Source organism: Danio rerio, chromosome 5, assembly GCF_049306965.1.
Source record: "Danio rerio strain Tuebingen ecotype United States chromosome 5, GRCz12tu, whole genome shotgun sequence".
Lineage (NCBI taxonomy): Eukaryota > Metazoa > Chordata > Actinopteri > Cypriniformes > Danionidae > Danio > Danio rerio.
In genome coordinates this window covers 60,449,654-60,469,457 of record NC_133180.1, presented here as the reverse complement: position 1 = coordinate 60,469,457, position 19,804 = coordinate 60,449,654, and the positions used below count along the sequence as shown (strand labels likewise).

The 19,804-nt window shown below is 35.4% G+C and overlaps 1 protein-coding gene across 16 annotated transcripts in view; it reads right to left on the bottom strand.

Annotated features, from left to right (window-relative positions):
* Nucleotides 1-223: 223 nt before the first annotated feature.
* LOC100535993 (leukemia inhibitory factor receptor) overlaps nucleotides 224-19,804 on the bottom strand; it is a 56,117-nt gene continuing 36,536 nt past the window's right edge. For 7 of the 16 annotated variants that reach the window (XM_073951485.1, XM_073951484.1, XM_073951486.1 and 4 more), the window contains 10 exons: nucleotides 18,956-19,091; nucleotides 18,582-18,688; nucleotides 13,164-13,377; nucleotides 12,862-13,041; nucleotides 12,107-12,235; nucleotides 11,512-11,664; nucleotides 7,160-7,303; nucleotides 6,417-6,513; nucleotides 6,247-6,328; nucleotides 224-936 (listed from right to left, as the gene is read on the bottom strand). In XM_073951485.1, the coding sequence (XP_073807586.1) occupies nucleotides 409-936; nucleotides 6,247-6,328; nucleotides 6,417-6,513; nucleotides 7,160-7,303; nucleotides 11,512-11,664; nucleotides 12,107-12,235; nucleotides 12,862-13,041; nucleotides 13,164-13,377; nucleotides 18,582-18,688; nucleotides 18,956-19,091 (1,770 nt within the window). In that variant the 3' untranslated portion in view covers nucleotides 224-408. Of the gene's footprint in view, nucleotides 937-6,246; nucleotides 6,329-6,416; nucleotides 6,514-7,159; nucleotides 7,304-11,511; nucleotides 11,665-12,106; nucleotides 12,239-12,861; nucleotides 13,042-13,163; nucleotides 13,378-18,581; nucleotides 18,689-18,955; nucleotides 19,092-19,804 lie in introns of all 16 variants that reach the window. The other 9 variants (XM_073951487.1, XM_073951488.1, XM_073951491.1 and 6 more) reach the window with 3 other exon arrangements.

Below are 19,804 nucleotides of genomic sequence, written 5' to 3'. Positions count from 1 at the left end.
TGTATTACAATTTAAGCCTTATATTATTAGGCCCCTGAACATTTTGCCCCTGATTTTCTACAGAAGAAACTACTGTCGTTCAATAAATTGCCTTAACCTAACTTAACTAGTTAACCTACTTTAGTATTTAAAATGAACTTTAAGTTGAATAATGACATGTTTCAAAACATTTCAATCACAAAAAAAAAAAAAAAAAAAAAAACAGAAGTCAGTACTAACACTTGTGAACAAATGAGAACATTTAATATATCCATTGTGGGAGATGTTGAGTAGTCACTAAAGTTCAGTTGTAACAGGAAAATGAATGCTTATAAATGACCCCAGAGGGATTGTCAAATAATCACTGTGGCTGAAGCTGTATTAAAACTTTAGTTCTGTTACATCAATCATGTTTACTAGACTGTTTACTTATTGCAATACAGACTGTCGAATGTAATCCTGTCCCGGATGTCCAGCAACAAAACTTGGTTTTACTGTTTGAATAGATGGACTCTGAATTCCATTCATGGTGACCTGCTTGAAGATCTCCATGGTGGTGTAATCGCTCATGAAAACCACAGCAGGCGTTTTGGAAGTTGCTGGAGTGAAGACTGAACCTGTAATAGTCTCTCCAGAGTCTTTGCTTTCTAAACTCATGACTTCATTATTAACAGAATTGCTGAAAGTGCAGTCTGTTTTTCTGAAGTCCAGCGGGAAGGTCTCTGTAGAAACAGATTCTCTGGTGGGGACTTGTGTTGGGGTATCTGGGGGGTTGATCTCACTCATACTGGAAAGGCTGTCCTCATCTTCACTGAGATGAAGCTTCACACCGGCTTGAGAAGGGGAAGGACTGCTGAATGAAAATGCATAACTCTTGTTCTCAATGAAGCACACTGTACTGGAATCACAACCCTCACTTTCCTCTAACTTTTGTCTGGTCAGTGGCTCCAGGAGACTCTAGAGACAAAAAAAAAAGAAAAATGGCAGAAACTTTCCAAAGGATTCACAGAGAAAATTCCCTCAGCTCCCACTTGGTTTAAACCAGCGGTGTCCAAACTCGGTCCTGGAGGGCCGGTGTCCTGCATATTTTTGTTACAGCCCCAATTAAACACACCTGAACCAGCTAATCAAGTTCTTTCTGGGTATACAAGACTTCCAGGCAAGTGTGTTGGAGGAAGTTGGAGCTAAACTATGCTCATATATATATATATATATGAGCAATATCACACGAGTAGAAGTGCGATATGGCTATATATTGGCACCGGTGGGAGGCATACGTTGGCACGAGGTCGTAGGCCGAGTGCCTTAGTGCCACCTCCAGTGCCGATATACAGCCATATCGCACTGCTACTCGTGTGATATTGCATTTATTCAACAGTTTGACGGCATAATTGTGTATATAAAAACAAAATCAAACATTGAGAGTCTCAAAAACCCTTTTGTATGAGGAACTACTTTCTACCGGATTCAAATCATAAGCTGACAGTTAAACAGTTGAGCAAACATCTTTTAAATTTAAGATCTGTAGTGTCTGCTTTTTGCTGGCTGTATGTGGGCGGAGTAAAACACAAAGCGTAAAGAGGCTGTACAGGTGCTGATATTACTTAAATATATCACGGCTATCAGCCAATCAGATTTGAGAACCAGACAAAACTGTTATATATATATATATATATATATATATATATATATATATATATATATATATATATATATATATATATATATATATATATATTCATTTTCTTGTCGGCTCAGTCCCTTTATTAATTTGGGGTATAGTGAGATGGACTGGGCTGATGCATTGGCGCTGTGGGGTCGAGGATAGCGCACCAAAAGTTTGCTCCATGAAGGAGGTGAGTGCGTTGATTCGCATCCCTGCCACACCAATCGTCGCCCCCGATCGTGACGGGCTATACCGGATACCTGTGAGTATGAAAGGGTGTACATATCAAGCTTTGGTGGATTCGGGGTGTAACCAAACCTCCATCCACCAAAGCCTGCTTCAAGACCCAACATTGGATGCAAGCTGCACGGTAAGGGTGAGGTGTGTCCCCGGGGATGTAGTTCACTACCCGTTAACGGCGATAGACATTCAATTCCAGGGTAAAAAGCATAGCGTTAAGGTAGCAGTTAACCCGCACCTCAAACACCCGCTCATTCTGGGAACCAATTGGCCTGGATTTAATAGATTATTAGGGGTCTTATGTGCGGGTGTTTCTTGGAAGAAGAAATCGCTGGATAGGGGGAGTGTCGCTCAGCTGGGGGAATCCCAAATCGTGATGTCACACGGTGGTCACTCAGGGGAAGGGCTGGGAATTTCCCGGTGTAAAGACTTTCCCCTGGAGCAGTAACGTGATGACACGTTGAGACATGAACTCGAAAGAGTGCCAGTCATTGATGGGCAAAACCTTCAGCCTGATCAGCCCCTCTCCTATCCGTATTTTGCGATCAATAATGACAGGGTGTATCGTGACCCAAGACACTCAGACAAAAGAAGATAAAACCCAATTATTAGTACCAAAGAGCCATCAGGAAATGCTTTTCCAGGTGGCTCATTCTAATCCTATGGCCGGACATTTAGGTCAGGCGGCCACACTAAATCGCCTCATAACCGGATTCTTTTGGCCAGGCATTCATGGTCATGTGAGTAGATGGTGCACTGTATGCCGCGAATTTCAGCTGGTGAATTCACTGGCCACCCCAAAAGCGCCATTGCACCCCTTACTAATTATGGAGATCTCCTTCGAGATAATTGGTATGGATCTCATCGGGCCATTAGAGCGATCCGCACGCGGGCATCGGTATGCATTAGTCCTAGTGGATTATGCAACCTGATACCCGGAAGCAATAGCACTCCGTAACATCTCAGCAAAGAGTGCTGCGGAAGCTCTATTTCGTATACTCTCCCGAGTGGGAATCCCCAACGAGATTCTTATATATCAAGGCACCTCGTTCATGTCATGCACCATGTGCGAACTTTTCGGATTATTGGGTGTTAAATCTATTCACACAAGCGTCTATCACCCACAAACTGATGGGCTGGTGGAAAGGTTTAATCGCACGCTTAAATCAATGATCCGTAAATTCCTTCACGAGGACGCAAAAAATTTGGATAAGTGGTTGGAGCCCTTATTATGCACTGTGCAGGAGGTTCCCCAAGCCTCCTCTGGGTTTTCCTCCTTCGAACTTCTCTACTTCAGACAGCCATGTGGGGTTTTGGATGCTGTTAAAGAGGCTTGGGAGGATGAACCTTCGCAGAGTAAAATGAAATTCAATATATCCTGGACCTAAGAGCAAAACTCCACACACTGGGGTGGCTCTCTTCAGAGAATTTTCTCAATGCCCAGGATGACCAACGCTGGTGTTATGATAAGGGCACTAAACTATGTACATTTTCACAGGGAGATAAAGCCCTTGTACTACTACCCACTTCCAGCTCCAAATTACTTACTACACCAAGTGCCGTTTGTGGTGACATGACGAGTCAATGATCTGGATTATGAGGTGATATGTTTGGACAGGGCTGATTCACGTCAGGTATATCACGTTAATCTGCTGAAGCTGTGGAGGGAGCCAGAGAAGGTGGCGCTGGCTACGCTTGTTACTAATGAGGATGAGCTGGGGCCAGAGAGCACCGACTTGAAACAGCCAAGCACTCTGGTCACTGGGGGCGATCATCTCTCAGCAAGCCAGCTACTCGACATCCGGAACTACATTACTGAGCTAGAGTAATATCTTAAAATTGGGTGTAGTAGAAGAATCCCACAGCGACTGGGACAGCCCGGTGTCGAAATTCGATGCATATCCAATGCCGCGTATTGAGGAGTTGCCCAACCGGTTAGGTGCTGCTCGATATTACTCGACATTGGATTTAACAAAGGGTTATTGGCAGATCCCCCTAACTCCAATATCCTGCGAAAAAACAGCCTTCACAATGCCGTTTGGATTGCACCAATTTGTGACGCTTCCATTCGGGCTGTTCGGGGCACCAACATATCAGCGCCTGATGGAAAAAATACTCATCCCTCACTCAGCATATGCCGCTGCTTATTTGGATGACATAATCATTTTCAGTAATGATTGGCAGCGGCATATGCAACATCTGGGGGCAGTATTGTCGGCGCTAAGACGGGCCCACACAACAACTATGTCAGGGTTCTTGTAAATTCTTGTTTTGGTGGCAGAGTCCAGACACTAGCTCTGTTTTGTCCTGTCCTGTTGTGCTCGGCTCGAGTTTTCTTGGGTCGAGCACTTGTTTTGTCATTATGTGTGTCTCTGGGTGTGCATTGTCGTAGGTGTGCGCAGGCTGTGGGGTTTGTGCGTCCTTGGGACACATGCTCTTGTACTTGTGTTTGTGTTTGTTCTGTTTCATTCTCAGCGTATGTCTAGTTGGTTTCGGTTTTGGTTGGTGCTGAGATGAAACATGTGCGTTGCATAAGTCTGAGCGCACGGTAAGGTGTTCATCTATCATGTGCTCCTGTCTTGCGTCTGTTGTCAAAGCACGAGGCATGTGTTTACATTGTGGCCGCATGCTTTTGTTGTGTGCTTCAGTGTTGTGTTTGTCTTGTCATACGAACATGCGGTTAATGAGTTCTCTCATTGGCTGCGTGTTCTAGTCTTGTTTTATATGAGCGCATGGCTTGTGTGGTCTCTTTGTGTCATGTGCTCTCCCATCTATTGTCTAGTCCCACCCTTTTTATTAACCCATTATTAGTTTCTCATGTTCACCTATTTGTGTCAATTTATTTCTGCTTATAATCCCCTTATGTCTGCTGTCCTGTGCCAGTTCATTATCATATGTCGTTGTTTGTAGTCTTGTCCTGTCTGTCCAGCCCTGATCCCTACCAGCCTGCCCAGTGAAGTTTCTTTGTGTGTTTTGTCAATGTTTTCCCCCTCAAGGTTGTTTATTTAGCCTTTTATTTTATTTTATTATAAATAAATACTTATTTACCCTGCACTTGGGTCCTCGCCCCTTTTCCCCCAACCTCAATCGTAAACACTATGAATTATCTACTAAGAATTAGCAAATAGTTCATTATTTGTTAAGCATTATCTCTACATTAACAGACTTTCATAAATTCACCTACAAATCTTTATTCTTGACAAGCACCTTTGTGCTTAATAATTGCTTTTTCATACTTTGTTACTTATTAATTGTTCATTACTAAATTCAGTTTTGCATTAATTACAAACCATTTGTATTTAAGAGTAGTTGGGGGCTTTTTGAATAATTCAGAATAAGTAAACAGTTTATAAACTATTGAAATCAACATTTATGGATCTTATTATTCAGTCATATAATAAAGGTTACTTTGAATGTTAATAAATGCTTTATTAACCTTAACTTCATGCAGTTTTGAAAATTGAAAATTACTGTAAACTTTAAACATTGCTGAATAACAGGAGTGTCAAAATTCAATTAGAAATAAATACAATCAAATAATATTGGATAAAACAACAACAATATATTAATTTAACAATATATTGTGATACAACATTTCAATGTAATTTAGCAATGTTTAAACTGCACAATAATTTTATTTTACATAGGATTGCAAATATTTGTTTTTCATTTGATACAGTTTCATTTGTGTATCTTGAAATTAATAGAAATGAATAAAGTTATTTATTCCTGTTTAGAATATAACCGAGCCTTTATTTGCCATTTATTTGGATTTCTTTTTTGATATATAAAGCATACAAAGTCCTTACTTTAGGTCACAAGGCTGGATGAAATTGACTTAATAAAGCATTTATTAACATAAAAATGAACTATTACTATGTGCCTGAATAATAAGATATACAAATGTTTATTTGAATAGGTTATTAATAATTTATTTATGCATTCTGAATGATCCTAAAATAGCACTAACTCTTCTTAAATAACTAGTTTGTAAATAATGCAATACTTAATTAGGTACTGAAAAAATAATCATTAACAAAGTATGAGAATACAATTATTAAACACATTATAATTTTTTTATTAGTTATAAATTACATTATACTTTTTATATTATTATATTCATTTTTTATAATAGACGTTTACTGACGTCTATTAACGTAGAGCTAATACTTAACACATAATAACTATTTGCTAATGCTTAATAAATGATTCATAGTGTGTAGTTATAAAGTGTTCCAAATATTTGTAGATATACATACACAATTACATGTATTTGATCAAAGCCACTTTTTGCAAATAGTGTTTTATGACAATAAAATATCGGAAAGTATTACTTTGTCATTGCATTGCTCTGTGCTTACCAGTTCATAGGTGATTACAATTTTTTGAACAGCATTGCTCTTCTCTGGATCTGGTATACTAGGCCAGAGCAGTTTCTTGGCTCTGTAAAAAAAAATCACATTAATAATAACTTCTGCTGAAGTGATTGATATTGTTGTATAATTTGAAAAGGTTGAATGCATGTCCATACCGGTGCAAAATCCGACAGCTGACATGAACTGCTATTAGAAGAATTATTATTCCCACAAGGATCGCAGCTATAATGCCATTCAAAGCTGTGAACTCTGCTGGAAGGAAGCATGTAGTCAATACATATTTAACTCTTTCAATCTATGCAGCTAGAAAACTATATCTCCTGATACAGCCACATTCTCTCACACTTGTATTTACTACAGTATGTACAGTTGTTGTTAGAATTATTAACCCCCCCGTTTCTGATTAATGGAAAGAAAATTTTCATATCAAAACATGATAGATTTAATAAGTCATTTTTAATAATTGATTTATTTTATCTTTGCCATGATCATGATAACTTAATAGACATTTTTTTAAGACACTTCCATACAGCTTAAAGTGACATTTACAGGCTGAATTCGGTTAACTAGGCAGCATAGGATAATTAGGCAAGTTATTGTATAACAATGGTTTGTTTTGTAGACTATCGAAACAAAATATAGCTTAGGAGGCTAATAATTCTGACCTAAACATTAAAAACTGCTTTTATTCTAGCCAAAATAAAACAAATAAGACTTTCTCCAGAAGAAACAATATTGTCTGACATACTGTGAAAAATGTCATTGCTTTGTTAAGCATTATTTGGAAAATACTTAAGAAAAAAATGCAAAAGGGTGGCTAATAGTTCAGACTTCAACCCTGTACTGAACTGTAAGGCAAATAGCTAAATGATGATGTATTAATTTTTCATAAGTTTACCAGGCTGATCCGTGACGAAGTGCTTAACATCACTGCGTTCTCCTTCTCCTGCCACTGTAAATGCACACAGCTGCACACTATATGCACTGCTGCTTTGCAGATTCAGCAGCTCATAACTGTTTATGCTGGGATCCACTTTGATGGCTGTAAAAGTTTAAAATGGAAAAAACAAAAAGGTAAAAAATTCCATTCCATGTGTCATTGATTACTAAAAACTGCATAGAAACATGATTTTTTTTTTTTTTTGTTCACCCAGAATTTATAATAATAAAATCATACTTTTGTGTTTTTGTGTTCCAGTTGTCATTAAACATAACACATTCATAACATAATAATAGCAAATGCCATTTAATGGTTTCAGAAATGTTAGACAATAACAAATAAATAGATAACGTATTTAATGAAAGTTTATAAAATGTTTGCCATTTAATTAAAGACAAAATATGTATAATTATGTAAAAGTTCATTCATTTTCTTGTCGTCTTAGTCCCTTTATTAATCCGGGGTCGCCACAGCAGAATGAACCGCCAACTTATCCAGCACATTTTTATGCAGCGGATGCCCTTCCAGCCGCAACCCATCTCTGGGAAACATCTACACTCACATTCAGACACACATTCAGACACACACTCATACACTACGGACAATTTAGCTTACCCAATTCACCTGTACCACATGTCTTTGGACTGTGAGGGAAACCAGAGCAACCGGAGGAAACCCACACGAACGCAGGGAGAACATGCAAACTCCACACAGAAACACCAACTGAGCTGAGGATCAAACCAGCAACCCAGCGACCTTCTTTCTGTGAGGCGACAGCACTACCTACTGCGCCACTGCCTCGCCCTATGTAAAGTTCTTTATAGATTAATCTACCATTTTATAGTTCAACTATTGATTGTCATATTTCATTCAAAATGAACGCCTGACTAAAATGGAATACATCGTTACTAGCTGTAGTATCTTATAAACTTCTAATAAGCTATATACCATTTGATATATATATATATATATATATATATATATATATATATATATATATATATATATATATATATATATATATATATATATATATATATATACTCAAAAGTTCTTTTTGGTTCTTTAATCTGTTTGGCTGAGCCATGAAATATTCTAGTGATAACAGCTCAGTCCCAGCCTCATTACGTGTTTTACTCCATCCACAGTTTGAGTGCCAGTAACTCACTGTAGTTTGACAAGTTCTGTAGCTGTTAGATTACATACAGTAAATGTATTTTTGAAACTATTTTTAAGCAAGACATTTTTCATGCATTTTCATTGCTCATGTTCCCACCAAAAGCAGTTTTTTGACCTATACATTTACTCTGGAACATGAATGGTTAAACATGCAGTTTAATTCATTTTGAGTATATCTTAAGGCAATATTTGTTGTGAGTCAAACAGATTTGACTGCACTGTTAGTTTAAAAAAAAAAAAAATTTATATCAGAAAACTCAGCCATTGTTCTTTTGACTGATTTACATAGCATGTTTATATTGTTGATTGTGAATGTTATTCCCCAGAAAATTTTATTTAATTTAAATGGCATGCAGAAAATGTACTTTGTATTGTAAAATAGTGCATGTTTGTATTGATTGGCAGTTCATATTACATTGTTCTGCCTTTAGATGCAGATTAAGAATGTTTAATGATCAGTCAAAGGCTTTAAGGGAGCAACCATGGACATTCCCCACAAGAAACATCGCTTTCTTCCCAAAACTTTAAAATTTAGGACACTCTATGATTTGATTGCCTATAAACTCCCAATTTCTGTCAGGACAAGCTGTGGACTTTGATTGAACTATTGCAACAGCTTTATTCTTTTGGTTTGCAGCTCTTCTATTGTAGATTTGCTGGTGTTACTAAGATTACTGTCACATTGTATGACCTAACTTTGGCAAAGCTTTAGCTTCAGACGTATGGCCTCAAAATCTTAGGTTTCTAATATATTTTGGCTCTAAAATACCTTGGAAAATGAAAAAGTTCTTGTCAACTCAATGACTGTGTAGTGTGCAGCTTCTGTGGCTACAAAACAAGCCCAACATTATCACCCCTCCAGAAGCATCCTTGACCTTTGGTATGAGATGTCTGTGGTTCAGTTTTTGCTTTTTTTTTTCCTTTTAACAAATGTAGCACTGTGCTATAAAGCAAAACATCTCAACTTTGGTCTTGTCTGTTCAAAGTACATACTCTAAAACATTTCTGTTTGTTTAGATGCATCTTTGCAAACCTAAACCATACTACTACTTTTTTTTTAAAACAGCTATAGCTGTTCTTACTAAATTAACATGTTAACTTGTCTGCTATTTCTTGATCTTGGGTTGAATTTGCTTGGATGTCAACTCCTGGGGATTATGTTTAGGATTTATTGCTGTCTCATAGAAATGTCTTCCTTTTGTGAGTAAACCTCCTTAATTTGGAAAGAATGTAACCTATTATCCATCCCAGATGAATGAAAGCAACAGTCTCTTCTCCAATCTCATTGCTGATGTTGTGCTAAGACACACCTAATGACTCAAATAAATAGACAAACCTCTAGCTTTCTTAGAAACTTACACTTACTGATGATCAGTTACTTAAAGGCATTTAATAGACTGCAACATCCCCTCTCAATTATTATGTTAACACTTTGGGTGTCCAAAGTTTGTCGCTCATGACTTTTCCATTTTGGCTTTATTTCTGTTAAATAAATAATGGCACAGTGCAATATGTCACGTGTTGCTGATCCAATGTTTTATTTTTCACATATTAAGACCCACCATAGTCCAGATTTTTTATATTATTATGTTGTAATATGGAAAACCATGGAACTAATTTTTTTCAAATGACTGTACACATGCTGTCACTGACTATGTTTCAATCTAAAGAAGCTGATTAGAGTCTTGAGAACAAAATCGTCACTTTTTGTAAAGTTGACGCCAAATACCAAAAAAAAAGCATAGATTAAGCTATGTTGGAGAAGCCATTGGAGCAGCACGGAGGCTCAGTGGTTAGCACTATCGCCTCACAGCAACAAGGTCGCTGGTTCGGGTTGTAAAAGGTTCAGTTAACATTTCTGTTTGGAGTTTGCATGTTCTCTCTGTGTTCGCGTGCATTTCCTCTGGGTGCTCCGGTTGCCCCACAAATCAAAAGACATGAGCTTTAGGTGAATTTGGTAAGCTAAATTGTCTGTAATGTATGTATGTCCTGGTCCTCCAGGTTGGAGGTTGAGCAATGGGCTAACAACCCACCTTGTAAAAATAAGATGTTACGAAACAACAACATGGTGCGGCTAAATATCAACTTTAACTTACCGATGTTTAAACCGCACAATAATTTTATTTTACATAAAATTGCAAATATTTATTTTTCATTTGATACAGTTTCATTTGTGTATCTAGAAATTAATAAAGTCATTTTTTTTTTCCAGTTTAAACTTACAGTTTTTTTTTCATCCTTAAATATCAATATCAACTTCAACAACTTATCAGCTAAATATAAACAGCCCTGGAAGTAAGTAAGGAGAAGCCACTCTGAGCCTTTTTTAAACCTAAAAAATGACTTGCGATTTAGAAGATAAAGACGAAATGCAATGAACGCACAGTGTTTATTGGAATATGAGACTGAGGCCACACATTGAGAATGCAGCAGCTAAAACAATGTTGGGAAATAATAATACTGAACCACTTTGATGATGGCTTTTCCTTTTAAAATGACCACATTTCGGATGATTTACAATGTTGTGAGTCTGGAAGTTTGTTCATGTTGTCCCATCGCACTCATTTTAATCACATCCTCTGTTAAAACTAATTCACCTTTTTGGACTTTTTAAATGTTAATGCTGGAACTTATTTATTTATATTATTTTTATTTATATTTATATATTTTTCTTGTTGGGTAAAAAGTTTATCCTACTCAATTGGGCGCATACTTTTTTTCACATTTTATCCACATTTTTCCATTTACATCACAGAAATGAGTACATTTTCAAAGTGTATAAGGAACAAACGTGTACCCTTTAAAAAAATACCATCTCAGTGACAGTTTTTGTACTTTTTTCAAAAAGAGTGTTAATAATACACAGACACACAATATTGCAAAGATCAGTGACAGAGTAATACTGATGAAGTGAGTAATTAGAGTAATTAACCATGAGTAATTTGCATCAGATTTTATTTTATTTTTATTTTTGAATAATTCTGAATGCTGTTGATGTATTAAACTGGAATTAATCTTTTTAGTGTACAATTTAAGTGAAAAAAAAGATAAATAAATAACTTTAAACGTGCATCTGTAACAGGTAAAGGTTTAAGCCTGACTGAAGAAAAATGGAAAAATTATATACTCACATGTTTCATTAATGTCTTCTGTATTCCAGTAATACAAGTAGTAGCCTGATAAGAATCCATACAAGTCTTCCTCAGACAAAGGGATCCATGTTATTACTGCTGAATGCTGAGTAATATTCAAAACGCTCACATTCCCAGGAGCACGGATAGGACCTAAAATTCCAAAAACCTTAAATTCATTCATAAAATACATCTATGTCCTTGATTCTAATCTATTACAGTTAGTGAACTATACACAAAAAGCACAAATCAGTGGGGAAATACTGTTTGACTTTAAATACTGTACATGTTCTGATAATAAATACAGTACATTATCTATACACATGCTAGCTTGACTGCAACCAGATATTATTATTATTATTATTATAATTATTATTTTTATTTTTTAATATTATTATTATTATTATTATTATTTGTTGTTGTTGTTGTCTAAAAGTTAATCAGGTAAACAAGCAGTAAATCAGTAATTACACTGTAATTTAAATATAATGCATTGCATACATATTTTTTCCAGCCAGGAAATTAATTTGCTGTGTTTTTTTCAGCATATTTCAGCATAAGTAGAGCAAATATAAGTATGAATAGTTAGACTCACTTCCTTCAGAGAGATAAGCTTGGGTTTTGCCATAGGTTGTCTCACTTTTGTTCACATTTTTCATGTTGCAGGTGTCTTGGTCTGGTCTGGTGTGCAGGAAGAAATAATATCTTGTATTGGGCTGAAAAGCTGCTTAAAAAAAAAAAAAGGGTTAAACATGGAACATTGCTGCAATTCAAAACACTATGTGAATAAATAAATCAGATGATGCTATATTTTTGTAGCCTCAGAAGGCTGTTATCATCCATCCATGTGGTTAATCTGCTATCCAAATTGAAAAGACTCCAGATCTGTTTTTACATTACTGTGACGGTTAGGATTAGGGTTATGGTAGGGGTAGACATAAATAAAATACATTTAATCAAAAATTTTATAAATAATATAAATAATTCTCATAAACTTCAGACCACAGCCGTATGTGATCTAGCTCATTAACCATGCTCTGAGCCAACCATTAGACACAGAAGGCCCTTACTGGCCCTTATTTATCGGCTGATTACCACTGATAATGCCTATTCAATCGAGCGACAACGTTCAAAACAGCTAGATAATAATCAGAGAATAAAAAAATGAAAAAGTGATCAGAGTATAAACAATAAGTCATTTTTACCAATATATATGAAACAAGAATATTAAATAGGCCGACAACTTTTTAAATATGTTTAGACCACAATCATGGTATATATGAATTTTTCGTTTTGGTATATTGATCTATTTTAGCCAGCTTAATAAGGAAAAAAATAAGGGCATAGTACTGTTCTTGGTTATGCCAGTTATTTCTTTGTGGTTCCTCTTAACGTAGAATGGCTGGAAAGCAGGTATCTGTCCTTTGGCCCACCACTCCACAGAGTAACACACACTTGAGATGGAGCTGTTCCAAGACAGGCTGAAACTGTTGTTACTCGTAATGTTGACACTGAATGGCCCAAACAAATCTAAATAAATCAAAGTAATTCACTGTATGAACATCTTCGTTAAATGTATGTTTACTGTATTGTATTGTATAAGATGTTGATGCTTTTTAGAGTTCATGTTACACAATATGAAAGCAATGTACCTTGCCACTCATCCATTCGTTCAATGATTATACTGGAAACAGGAGATGATCCAGCATTGTTAAAGGCCCTGATGCTGATGTTATATGCAGAATAAGACAGGATCAGGATAAGAGATGAATTTTTAACTTTGTAACTGCTGGTTTGACTGCTGGTTTCCCCCGATTCTTTCCTCACTGTCACATTGTAGTAAGCCACAGCCTCACTGATCGGATACTGAAACAAAGATTGACCACTTTTGACACAACACCCTGATTTGTAGATTGTTATATGGGAATTTTAATTAGAAGTTAGAACAGGACATTTTTATGCACAAATAATAAAGCAAGTGATAGTACTCAATGCATGCAGTAGGCCATTATTCAGTTTTTACATACCTCCCAGAAACATTGCTATTGCAGAATATATCAGAAGATCTCATTTTTATAAATAGTAACAATGTTTAATACTTGAAGATTGGACAAAGTAGCTAGTTATGAGAGTTAGTAAATGCTTTTTACAAAACTACAAAAACTAAAGGAACTATATATATATATATATATATATATATATATATATATATATATATATATATATATATATATATATTATATTCTTTAAACTATTTTTATTTTCTCTAATAATAAGACAACAACAATAAAACTACATAAAATAAGATACAAATCAAAAATGAACCAAATACTTTAGAAGGGAATAAAAAATATTATTGTAAGAATTATTTTAGAATCAAAATAAATATGTAGGTTTGTGCATTACCCAATAATGAAATACTAGGTATTCTAATCTCACACACCCTCAATTTCTGGTTTGGATTAATAGAAATCATGAAAACACCTAAGATGCTTCAATATATTTTGCACTGTAATAGACGGCACAAAGCAGCATTATAACAGAACTTTAAAATGTATCTTATAAGTTGAGACAGCACTGCTTCTCCACACATGATCACTCCTGAAAGAATCATAAGAGTGGGATGCAGCATTCTTGTTTTGCCTAAATGTCTTTCAACCTAACTTTGCTTCCTACTACTTTGATAATGGGACCTCATACTTTTATAATGGGATCATACACTCTTTTCAATACGAGGCCATGCGTGGCACAAGTGTTCTTTTGCTATTTTCAGACGAACGCAGCTATTATTTTCAATAACAAATGCTTTTATGCCACTTTGTGGACTCATGGTCTAGATGTGTCCACCATTAGGGTTTTGGAAATGTATACTGAATCACCAAATGAGGCATAGAAATGGAAACTTGTTTGAATATAACTTTTTACCACACTTCGTTATTATTGTTCATTTATTAGTTTGCTGGAAATTAGAACTGAATTTAGAAATAGTTTTTAACAAATCTTTGTGGTTAACAAACAAATTTACCAAATTAAATATGCTAATGTAATGGATGTCATCTGTGTAGTGCATTTCCTTAATCCACAGTCAAAAGTAAGAGGCCAAAATAAAGATGCTTGTTCCATAGATGGTCTTTTACTGTTTTCTCAATAGTGAAGCGTTTAGTTTTTCCACTTACAAAGTCCACCGTGTAAATAGCAAATGAAATGCACCATGGTAAGACGCAACTGACACTTAAAGAGAATGAGAGATGAGACTCTGATTGATTTAATGCATGTTTTACTCAAAACACAATAATAATTTATTAAGAGAATAAGGATAACACTTTTATAAGAGTAGTAGAAATAGATTCACACACACGAACAAAGGTGTTTAACTGCCATTATTAACTGCTGTTATTTTTAAGACAGTCTGTTCCACTGTGTCTCATTTAGTTCCCACATTTCCACATTTAGCAGTTAAACACTTTTGTGTTAGTTGCGATTTTTCTGTTCTTGTACTGTATATGGTTAAATTCTATTAGTCCTTTCTGTGAGCTTGTATTCCTGGATTTTGTTTTATTTAGGTTTGCAAATAAAGATTGACTGCTCAGACACTAATAGCCTGCATCAACACCTTTGTGGCCTTTTAATATATATTATATAGATATTTCTTACATAAATAAATTAAAAGTAGAATACAAATATTTTGAAAATATGACTGGCAGACCACCTTGTACACACATTGTATTGTGATTTATGCAATTAACTAATGCCTGGATCATATGGGGTAAAATTATCTACCAGGAAAACATGTTTTGTTGGACTGCCTTTAGCTTTGATTAAAGCATGGATTCACCATGGCATCGTTTCAGTATTTATCTGCAAAAGTCAAAACATTCATTACATTTCAGAGTTGCCATAGTTTTGAATCATGATCTTGTTTTGAAGTTCTTAGGTGCAGTATGAAAGTTTGACACCCTTTGATTGAACTTACAGTGGCCGAGAGAGCTTAACTCGTTGCAATTTAAGAAAGCACATGCAATTACAAAAACCACCAGTAAATTAAGAAACGATCTTTAACAACCCCTGTTGCAAATCTGTCACAACACAAACAACTGAAGAAACGAGCTGCAAATTGGTCAATACACAAACAACTGAAGTAACGTACTACAAATTGGTCACAATACACACTGAAGAAATGCGCTGATAAATAATCTTCTTACCCTACACAACTGTTTTTTCCCAATCCCGTTGTCCTTCTCATTGTGTATATAAAAATGGTCTTACTTTCCCCATTAAACATAGCCATGAGTTTTACTGTATTTTTATGATTTGATTTCCTTAGGTTTTTTAGTGATTGCCAATCTCAAACATTCACATTTTTTTCTAACCACAATTCCTTCACAAAGATGATGGTTGCCCACAATAGGATCTTAACTCAATTTTAGCAGATTCAGCAATCTCCTTAAATGTTTTCATTGCTTGAGGAAGGACAATCTGCTTGTTAAGAGTGACGTCACGCGAAGCGGCTTCCGGGTCCAAGCGCTCTATTCAACTGTATACTCATGAAATGGTACTCATGAAATGGTAATAATAAACATTTTTAAAGCGATTTAATACTTTCGAAAATCACGATCGCAATATATATGTCCATGCCTAATATCCGATGGCCAGAAAGTGATTAATTTTTTTAGAAATTGTTAAAATTTTGGTATTTGTGATGCAGCAAGCCCAGAGATTGTTGTGTACACTATGACTTTATATAAAATTAACTTTAATGTGTGATAGGAATAAAACGTGATCATAAACTAATGATTTCTCCACTCAAATGAATGGCGGATTGGACCTGGAAACAGTATTACATACGTCACAAACACGTCACCACTTAACAAGCGGATAAAATGACCCTTTAGGAACAGATTACAGTTTTTCTCGATTGCTTGGATGTAGTTGTCAACTGAAACTCCACATTTTCAAAACAGTTAACACACAGGCCTAAACAGAGGCACTCAAACAACACAACTTGCAAACAAGTATATGAACTCTTTCAATTAATCATTACACAACGGACAACAAAATACAAAATACAGAACTCAGTGCACCACCATTGCTTGTCATTGTAGCCTATTGCCAATGCCGTTTGTTGTCTTTCTATTTGTGCTGTCAAATTTGCCTTTTTGCAATGAATTGCATACAGAATAAGAAATGCTTTGATTACATTTATATTGAATTCATGACAATTTTCAAACTGTGTCTGAAAACTGAAATACTGTAAAAACAGACAAAAGTAATAAAATACTGTAAATATTAATTAATATTAACCAATATACAGTCAAATCTATTGGGAGTATAAGACATAGCCACTATTGACCTCCTCCATCAATGCTTGCACAGAACAACACAGACCTTCCACCGTTTTATAAGCTTTGCAGACTGATTGCTTATTGAGGATTTGTGTGAAGGAGTGTCAATCCGGTGCTTCACTGAATTCATATTGATGTTGGTAGTTTCTAATGGTTAGGAATAGATGGTTTCTGTTTGGTTACCATAACTAAAACAATGGAGTTTGGACTGCTTGAATGACATCTGTGTTAACTGTTTTGAAAAATGGTGGGGAAATGTGTCCAATGAGAAAGAGTTTACACATTTGCAAGACCGGTCTTTTGCTCTGCTGGGATAGTGAAAATGAAAATGAAGTGGAACCTAGTTTCTTTAACCAGGTCAAAGCAAACAAGAAAAACTGTAACACCTGACATAGATGTTTAAGTAATGAGGAACCACTTGTTGCATTCGTTAGGGTTAACTTCTTATCCGCTCAAACTGGATAATCCATGTAGTATTTATCTGTTGGAACGCTCTTACATATTGCCTTAATTACAGTTTCTTCTCAGTGGCTTTGGTGCATTTCTCACAACACTATTTATATTTGCACAACAGTTAATGCATTTCTCAAAACAATTAGTAATAACTGCAAAACCTAGTTGATGACCTGCAAAAGCATGTAACTTGCTTAAAATAGATTTTTTAAAAGCAAGTATTCATGTCAATGAAAGTGTCAGTGTCATTAAGATGAAAAGTCCAGACACCATTGTTTATGAACAAGATAGTCAAATGGCTTTGTCATGTTTTCATCATGGCAGTATACTTTGTAATTTTTTTCCAATGCAAAAAAGTGAGATTTTGGTAACACTTCCTGAAGTGCTGTTCAAGACAGCATTATATACTATTTGCCCAGCCATTTGAAATCTACAGTAATGTTAGACATCACTGCATTTAGTGAGGTATCTGAGTACAAGATTTTTGTACACATTTGCAATTTGTTGTAAGAAATGAAAAACTGCTACTACGATGTGCACAAATGAATTATTGTTTTAAGAAGTGCATTAACTGGTGTGCAAACGTAAATAGTGTCATGAGAAATGCACCAAAGTGATTGAAAAATCTGTAGGTTAAATCTAGATGGTGACGGGCAGTGTATAACACACTCAAAAAAATGATATGTTGGCTTTAATTAACTTTTTATGTCAACAGGTTCTTCGTAACCGAGTTAAGTTACCTTGAAGAAAGAATATTTATTTGAGTGAACTTAAGTTAGTTAAATAAAGGTAAGGTAATGTTGTTTAGTTCAATCAACACAATATGAATAATTTAGCTCTAATTTATTTACATTGCTAAAAAAAATCTGTTAAATTTACTGAAAAATACCGGCAGTGGTTGCCAGGAATTTTCTGTAAAAATACAGAAGTTTATAGGACTGTTTAAATTTACAGAAAATAACCATATTATATCAACTGATACAATGCTTAGTTCACAAAAACCCAGTTTAGCTTACAAAAGCATAAAGTCATTCAATGCACTAATGTGTTCATGTATGTATAACTAGCAAACAGATTTTCACTGTATTTGTAACTACACAGTTACTTTTAAACAAAAGAAGATGCAGCACATTATCAGCTATCCTTAGTTTATATTGGACTTGCACACAGATGCTACTATCCTCCACAATGGTTCTTAAACCATATATAATGTTATATGAATGAACGAATGAACATAATAATTACATTAAATTGGGAAGTTAGATGTTTTAGTACCTCCCACATGACAACCACTCTTCTCTGTCCAGCTACAGTCTTGGCCTTATGGTCATCTCCAATATGGTCTTGAATCTCCCACTGGATCGATGGTACATCTGTGAGTTCTAGAGAAAAACAATCAATTTAATTGTCAATTAAGAGAAAGGTAAAGTGTACAATTGCTCTGCCACCAAAATCAAAAATTGAACTGTTTGTTTGAGCAGGGCAGCTGAAAATAACATGAGCTCAACCAATTCAGATTTGTTTAGACGGTCAAGTTTGTTTGTAACTTGTTCTGTTTCGTGACAAAAATCACACACACAGTTAAAGACAGAAAACTGAAAGTAAAAACACATAAACTTGTATTTTTGTAACCCCTATCCTCGACTTACCCGGTGGGACCATCATGAACTCACTGGGTAAACACTCTGCACAGTTTGCAGAGGGAATGCACTGTATTTGCAACTCATATGACAGAGAAGATGTCGTGTTCCACAATACGAAATCTCTGTTATTTTTAGACAGTTTCTGCAAGCACAAGGAAGTCAATTTCATAGGTTAAATATGGCCCTGTTTTTATCACAAGCACATAGAAATAGACTGCAAATACACTGTTAAAAAGAACTATGTCACGTTCCTACTTTCTATGCCCCTGTTCTGTTCACTTTGTCATTGATAGATAGACAGACAGATAGACAGAAAGATTGATAGACAGACAGATAGATAGATAGATAGATAGATAGATAGATAGATAGATAGATAGATAGATAGATAGATAGATAGATAGATAGATAGATAGATAGATAGATGGATGGATGGATGGATGGATGGATGGATGGATGGATGGATGGATGGATGGATGGATGGATGGATGGATGGATGGGTGGGTGGGTGGGTGGGTGGGTAGGGTGGGTAGGTAGGTAGGTAGGTAGGTAGGTAGATAGATGATAGATAGATAGATAGATAGATAGATAGATAGATAGATAGATAGATAGATAGATAGATAGATAGATAGATAGATAGATAGATAGATGATAGATAGATAGATAGATAGATAGATAGATAGATAGATAGATAGATAGATAGATAGATAGATGATAGATAGATAGATAGATAGATAGATAGATAGATAGATAGATAGATAGATAGATAGATAGATAGATAGATAGATAGATAGATAGATAGATAGATAGATAGATAGATAGATAGAAGCTTATGGGAAGGAGGGTTTTTAACTGTAG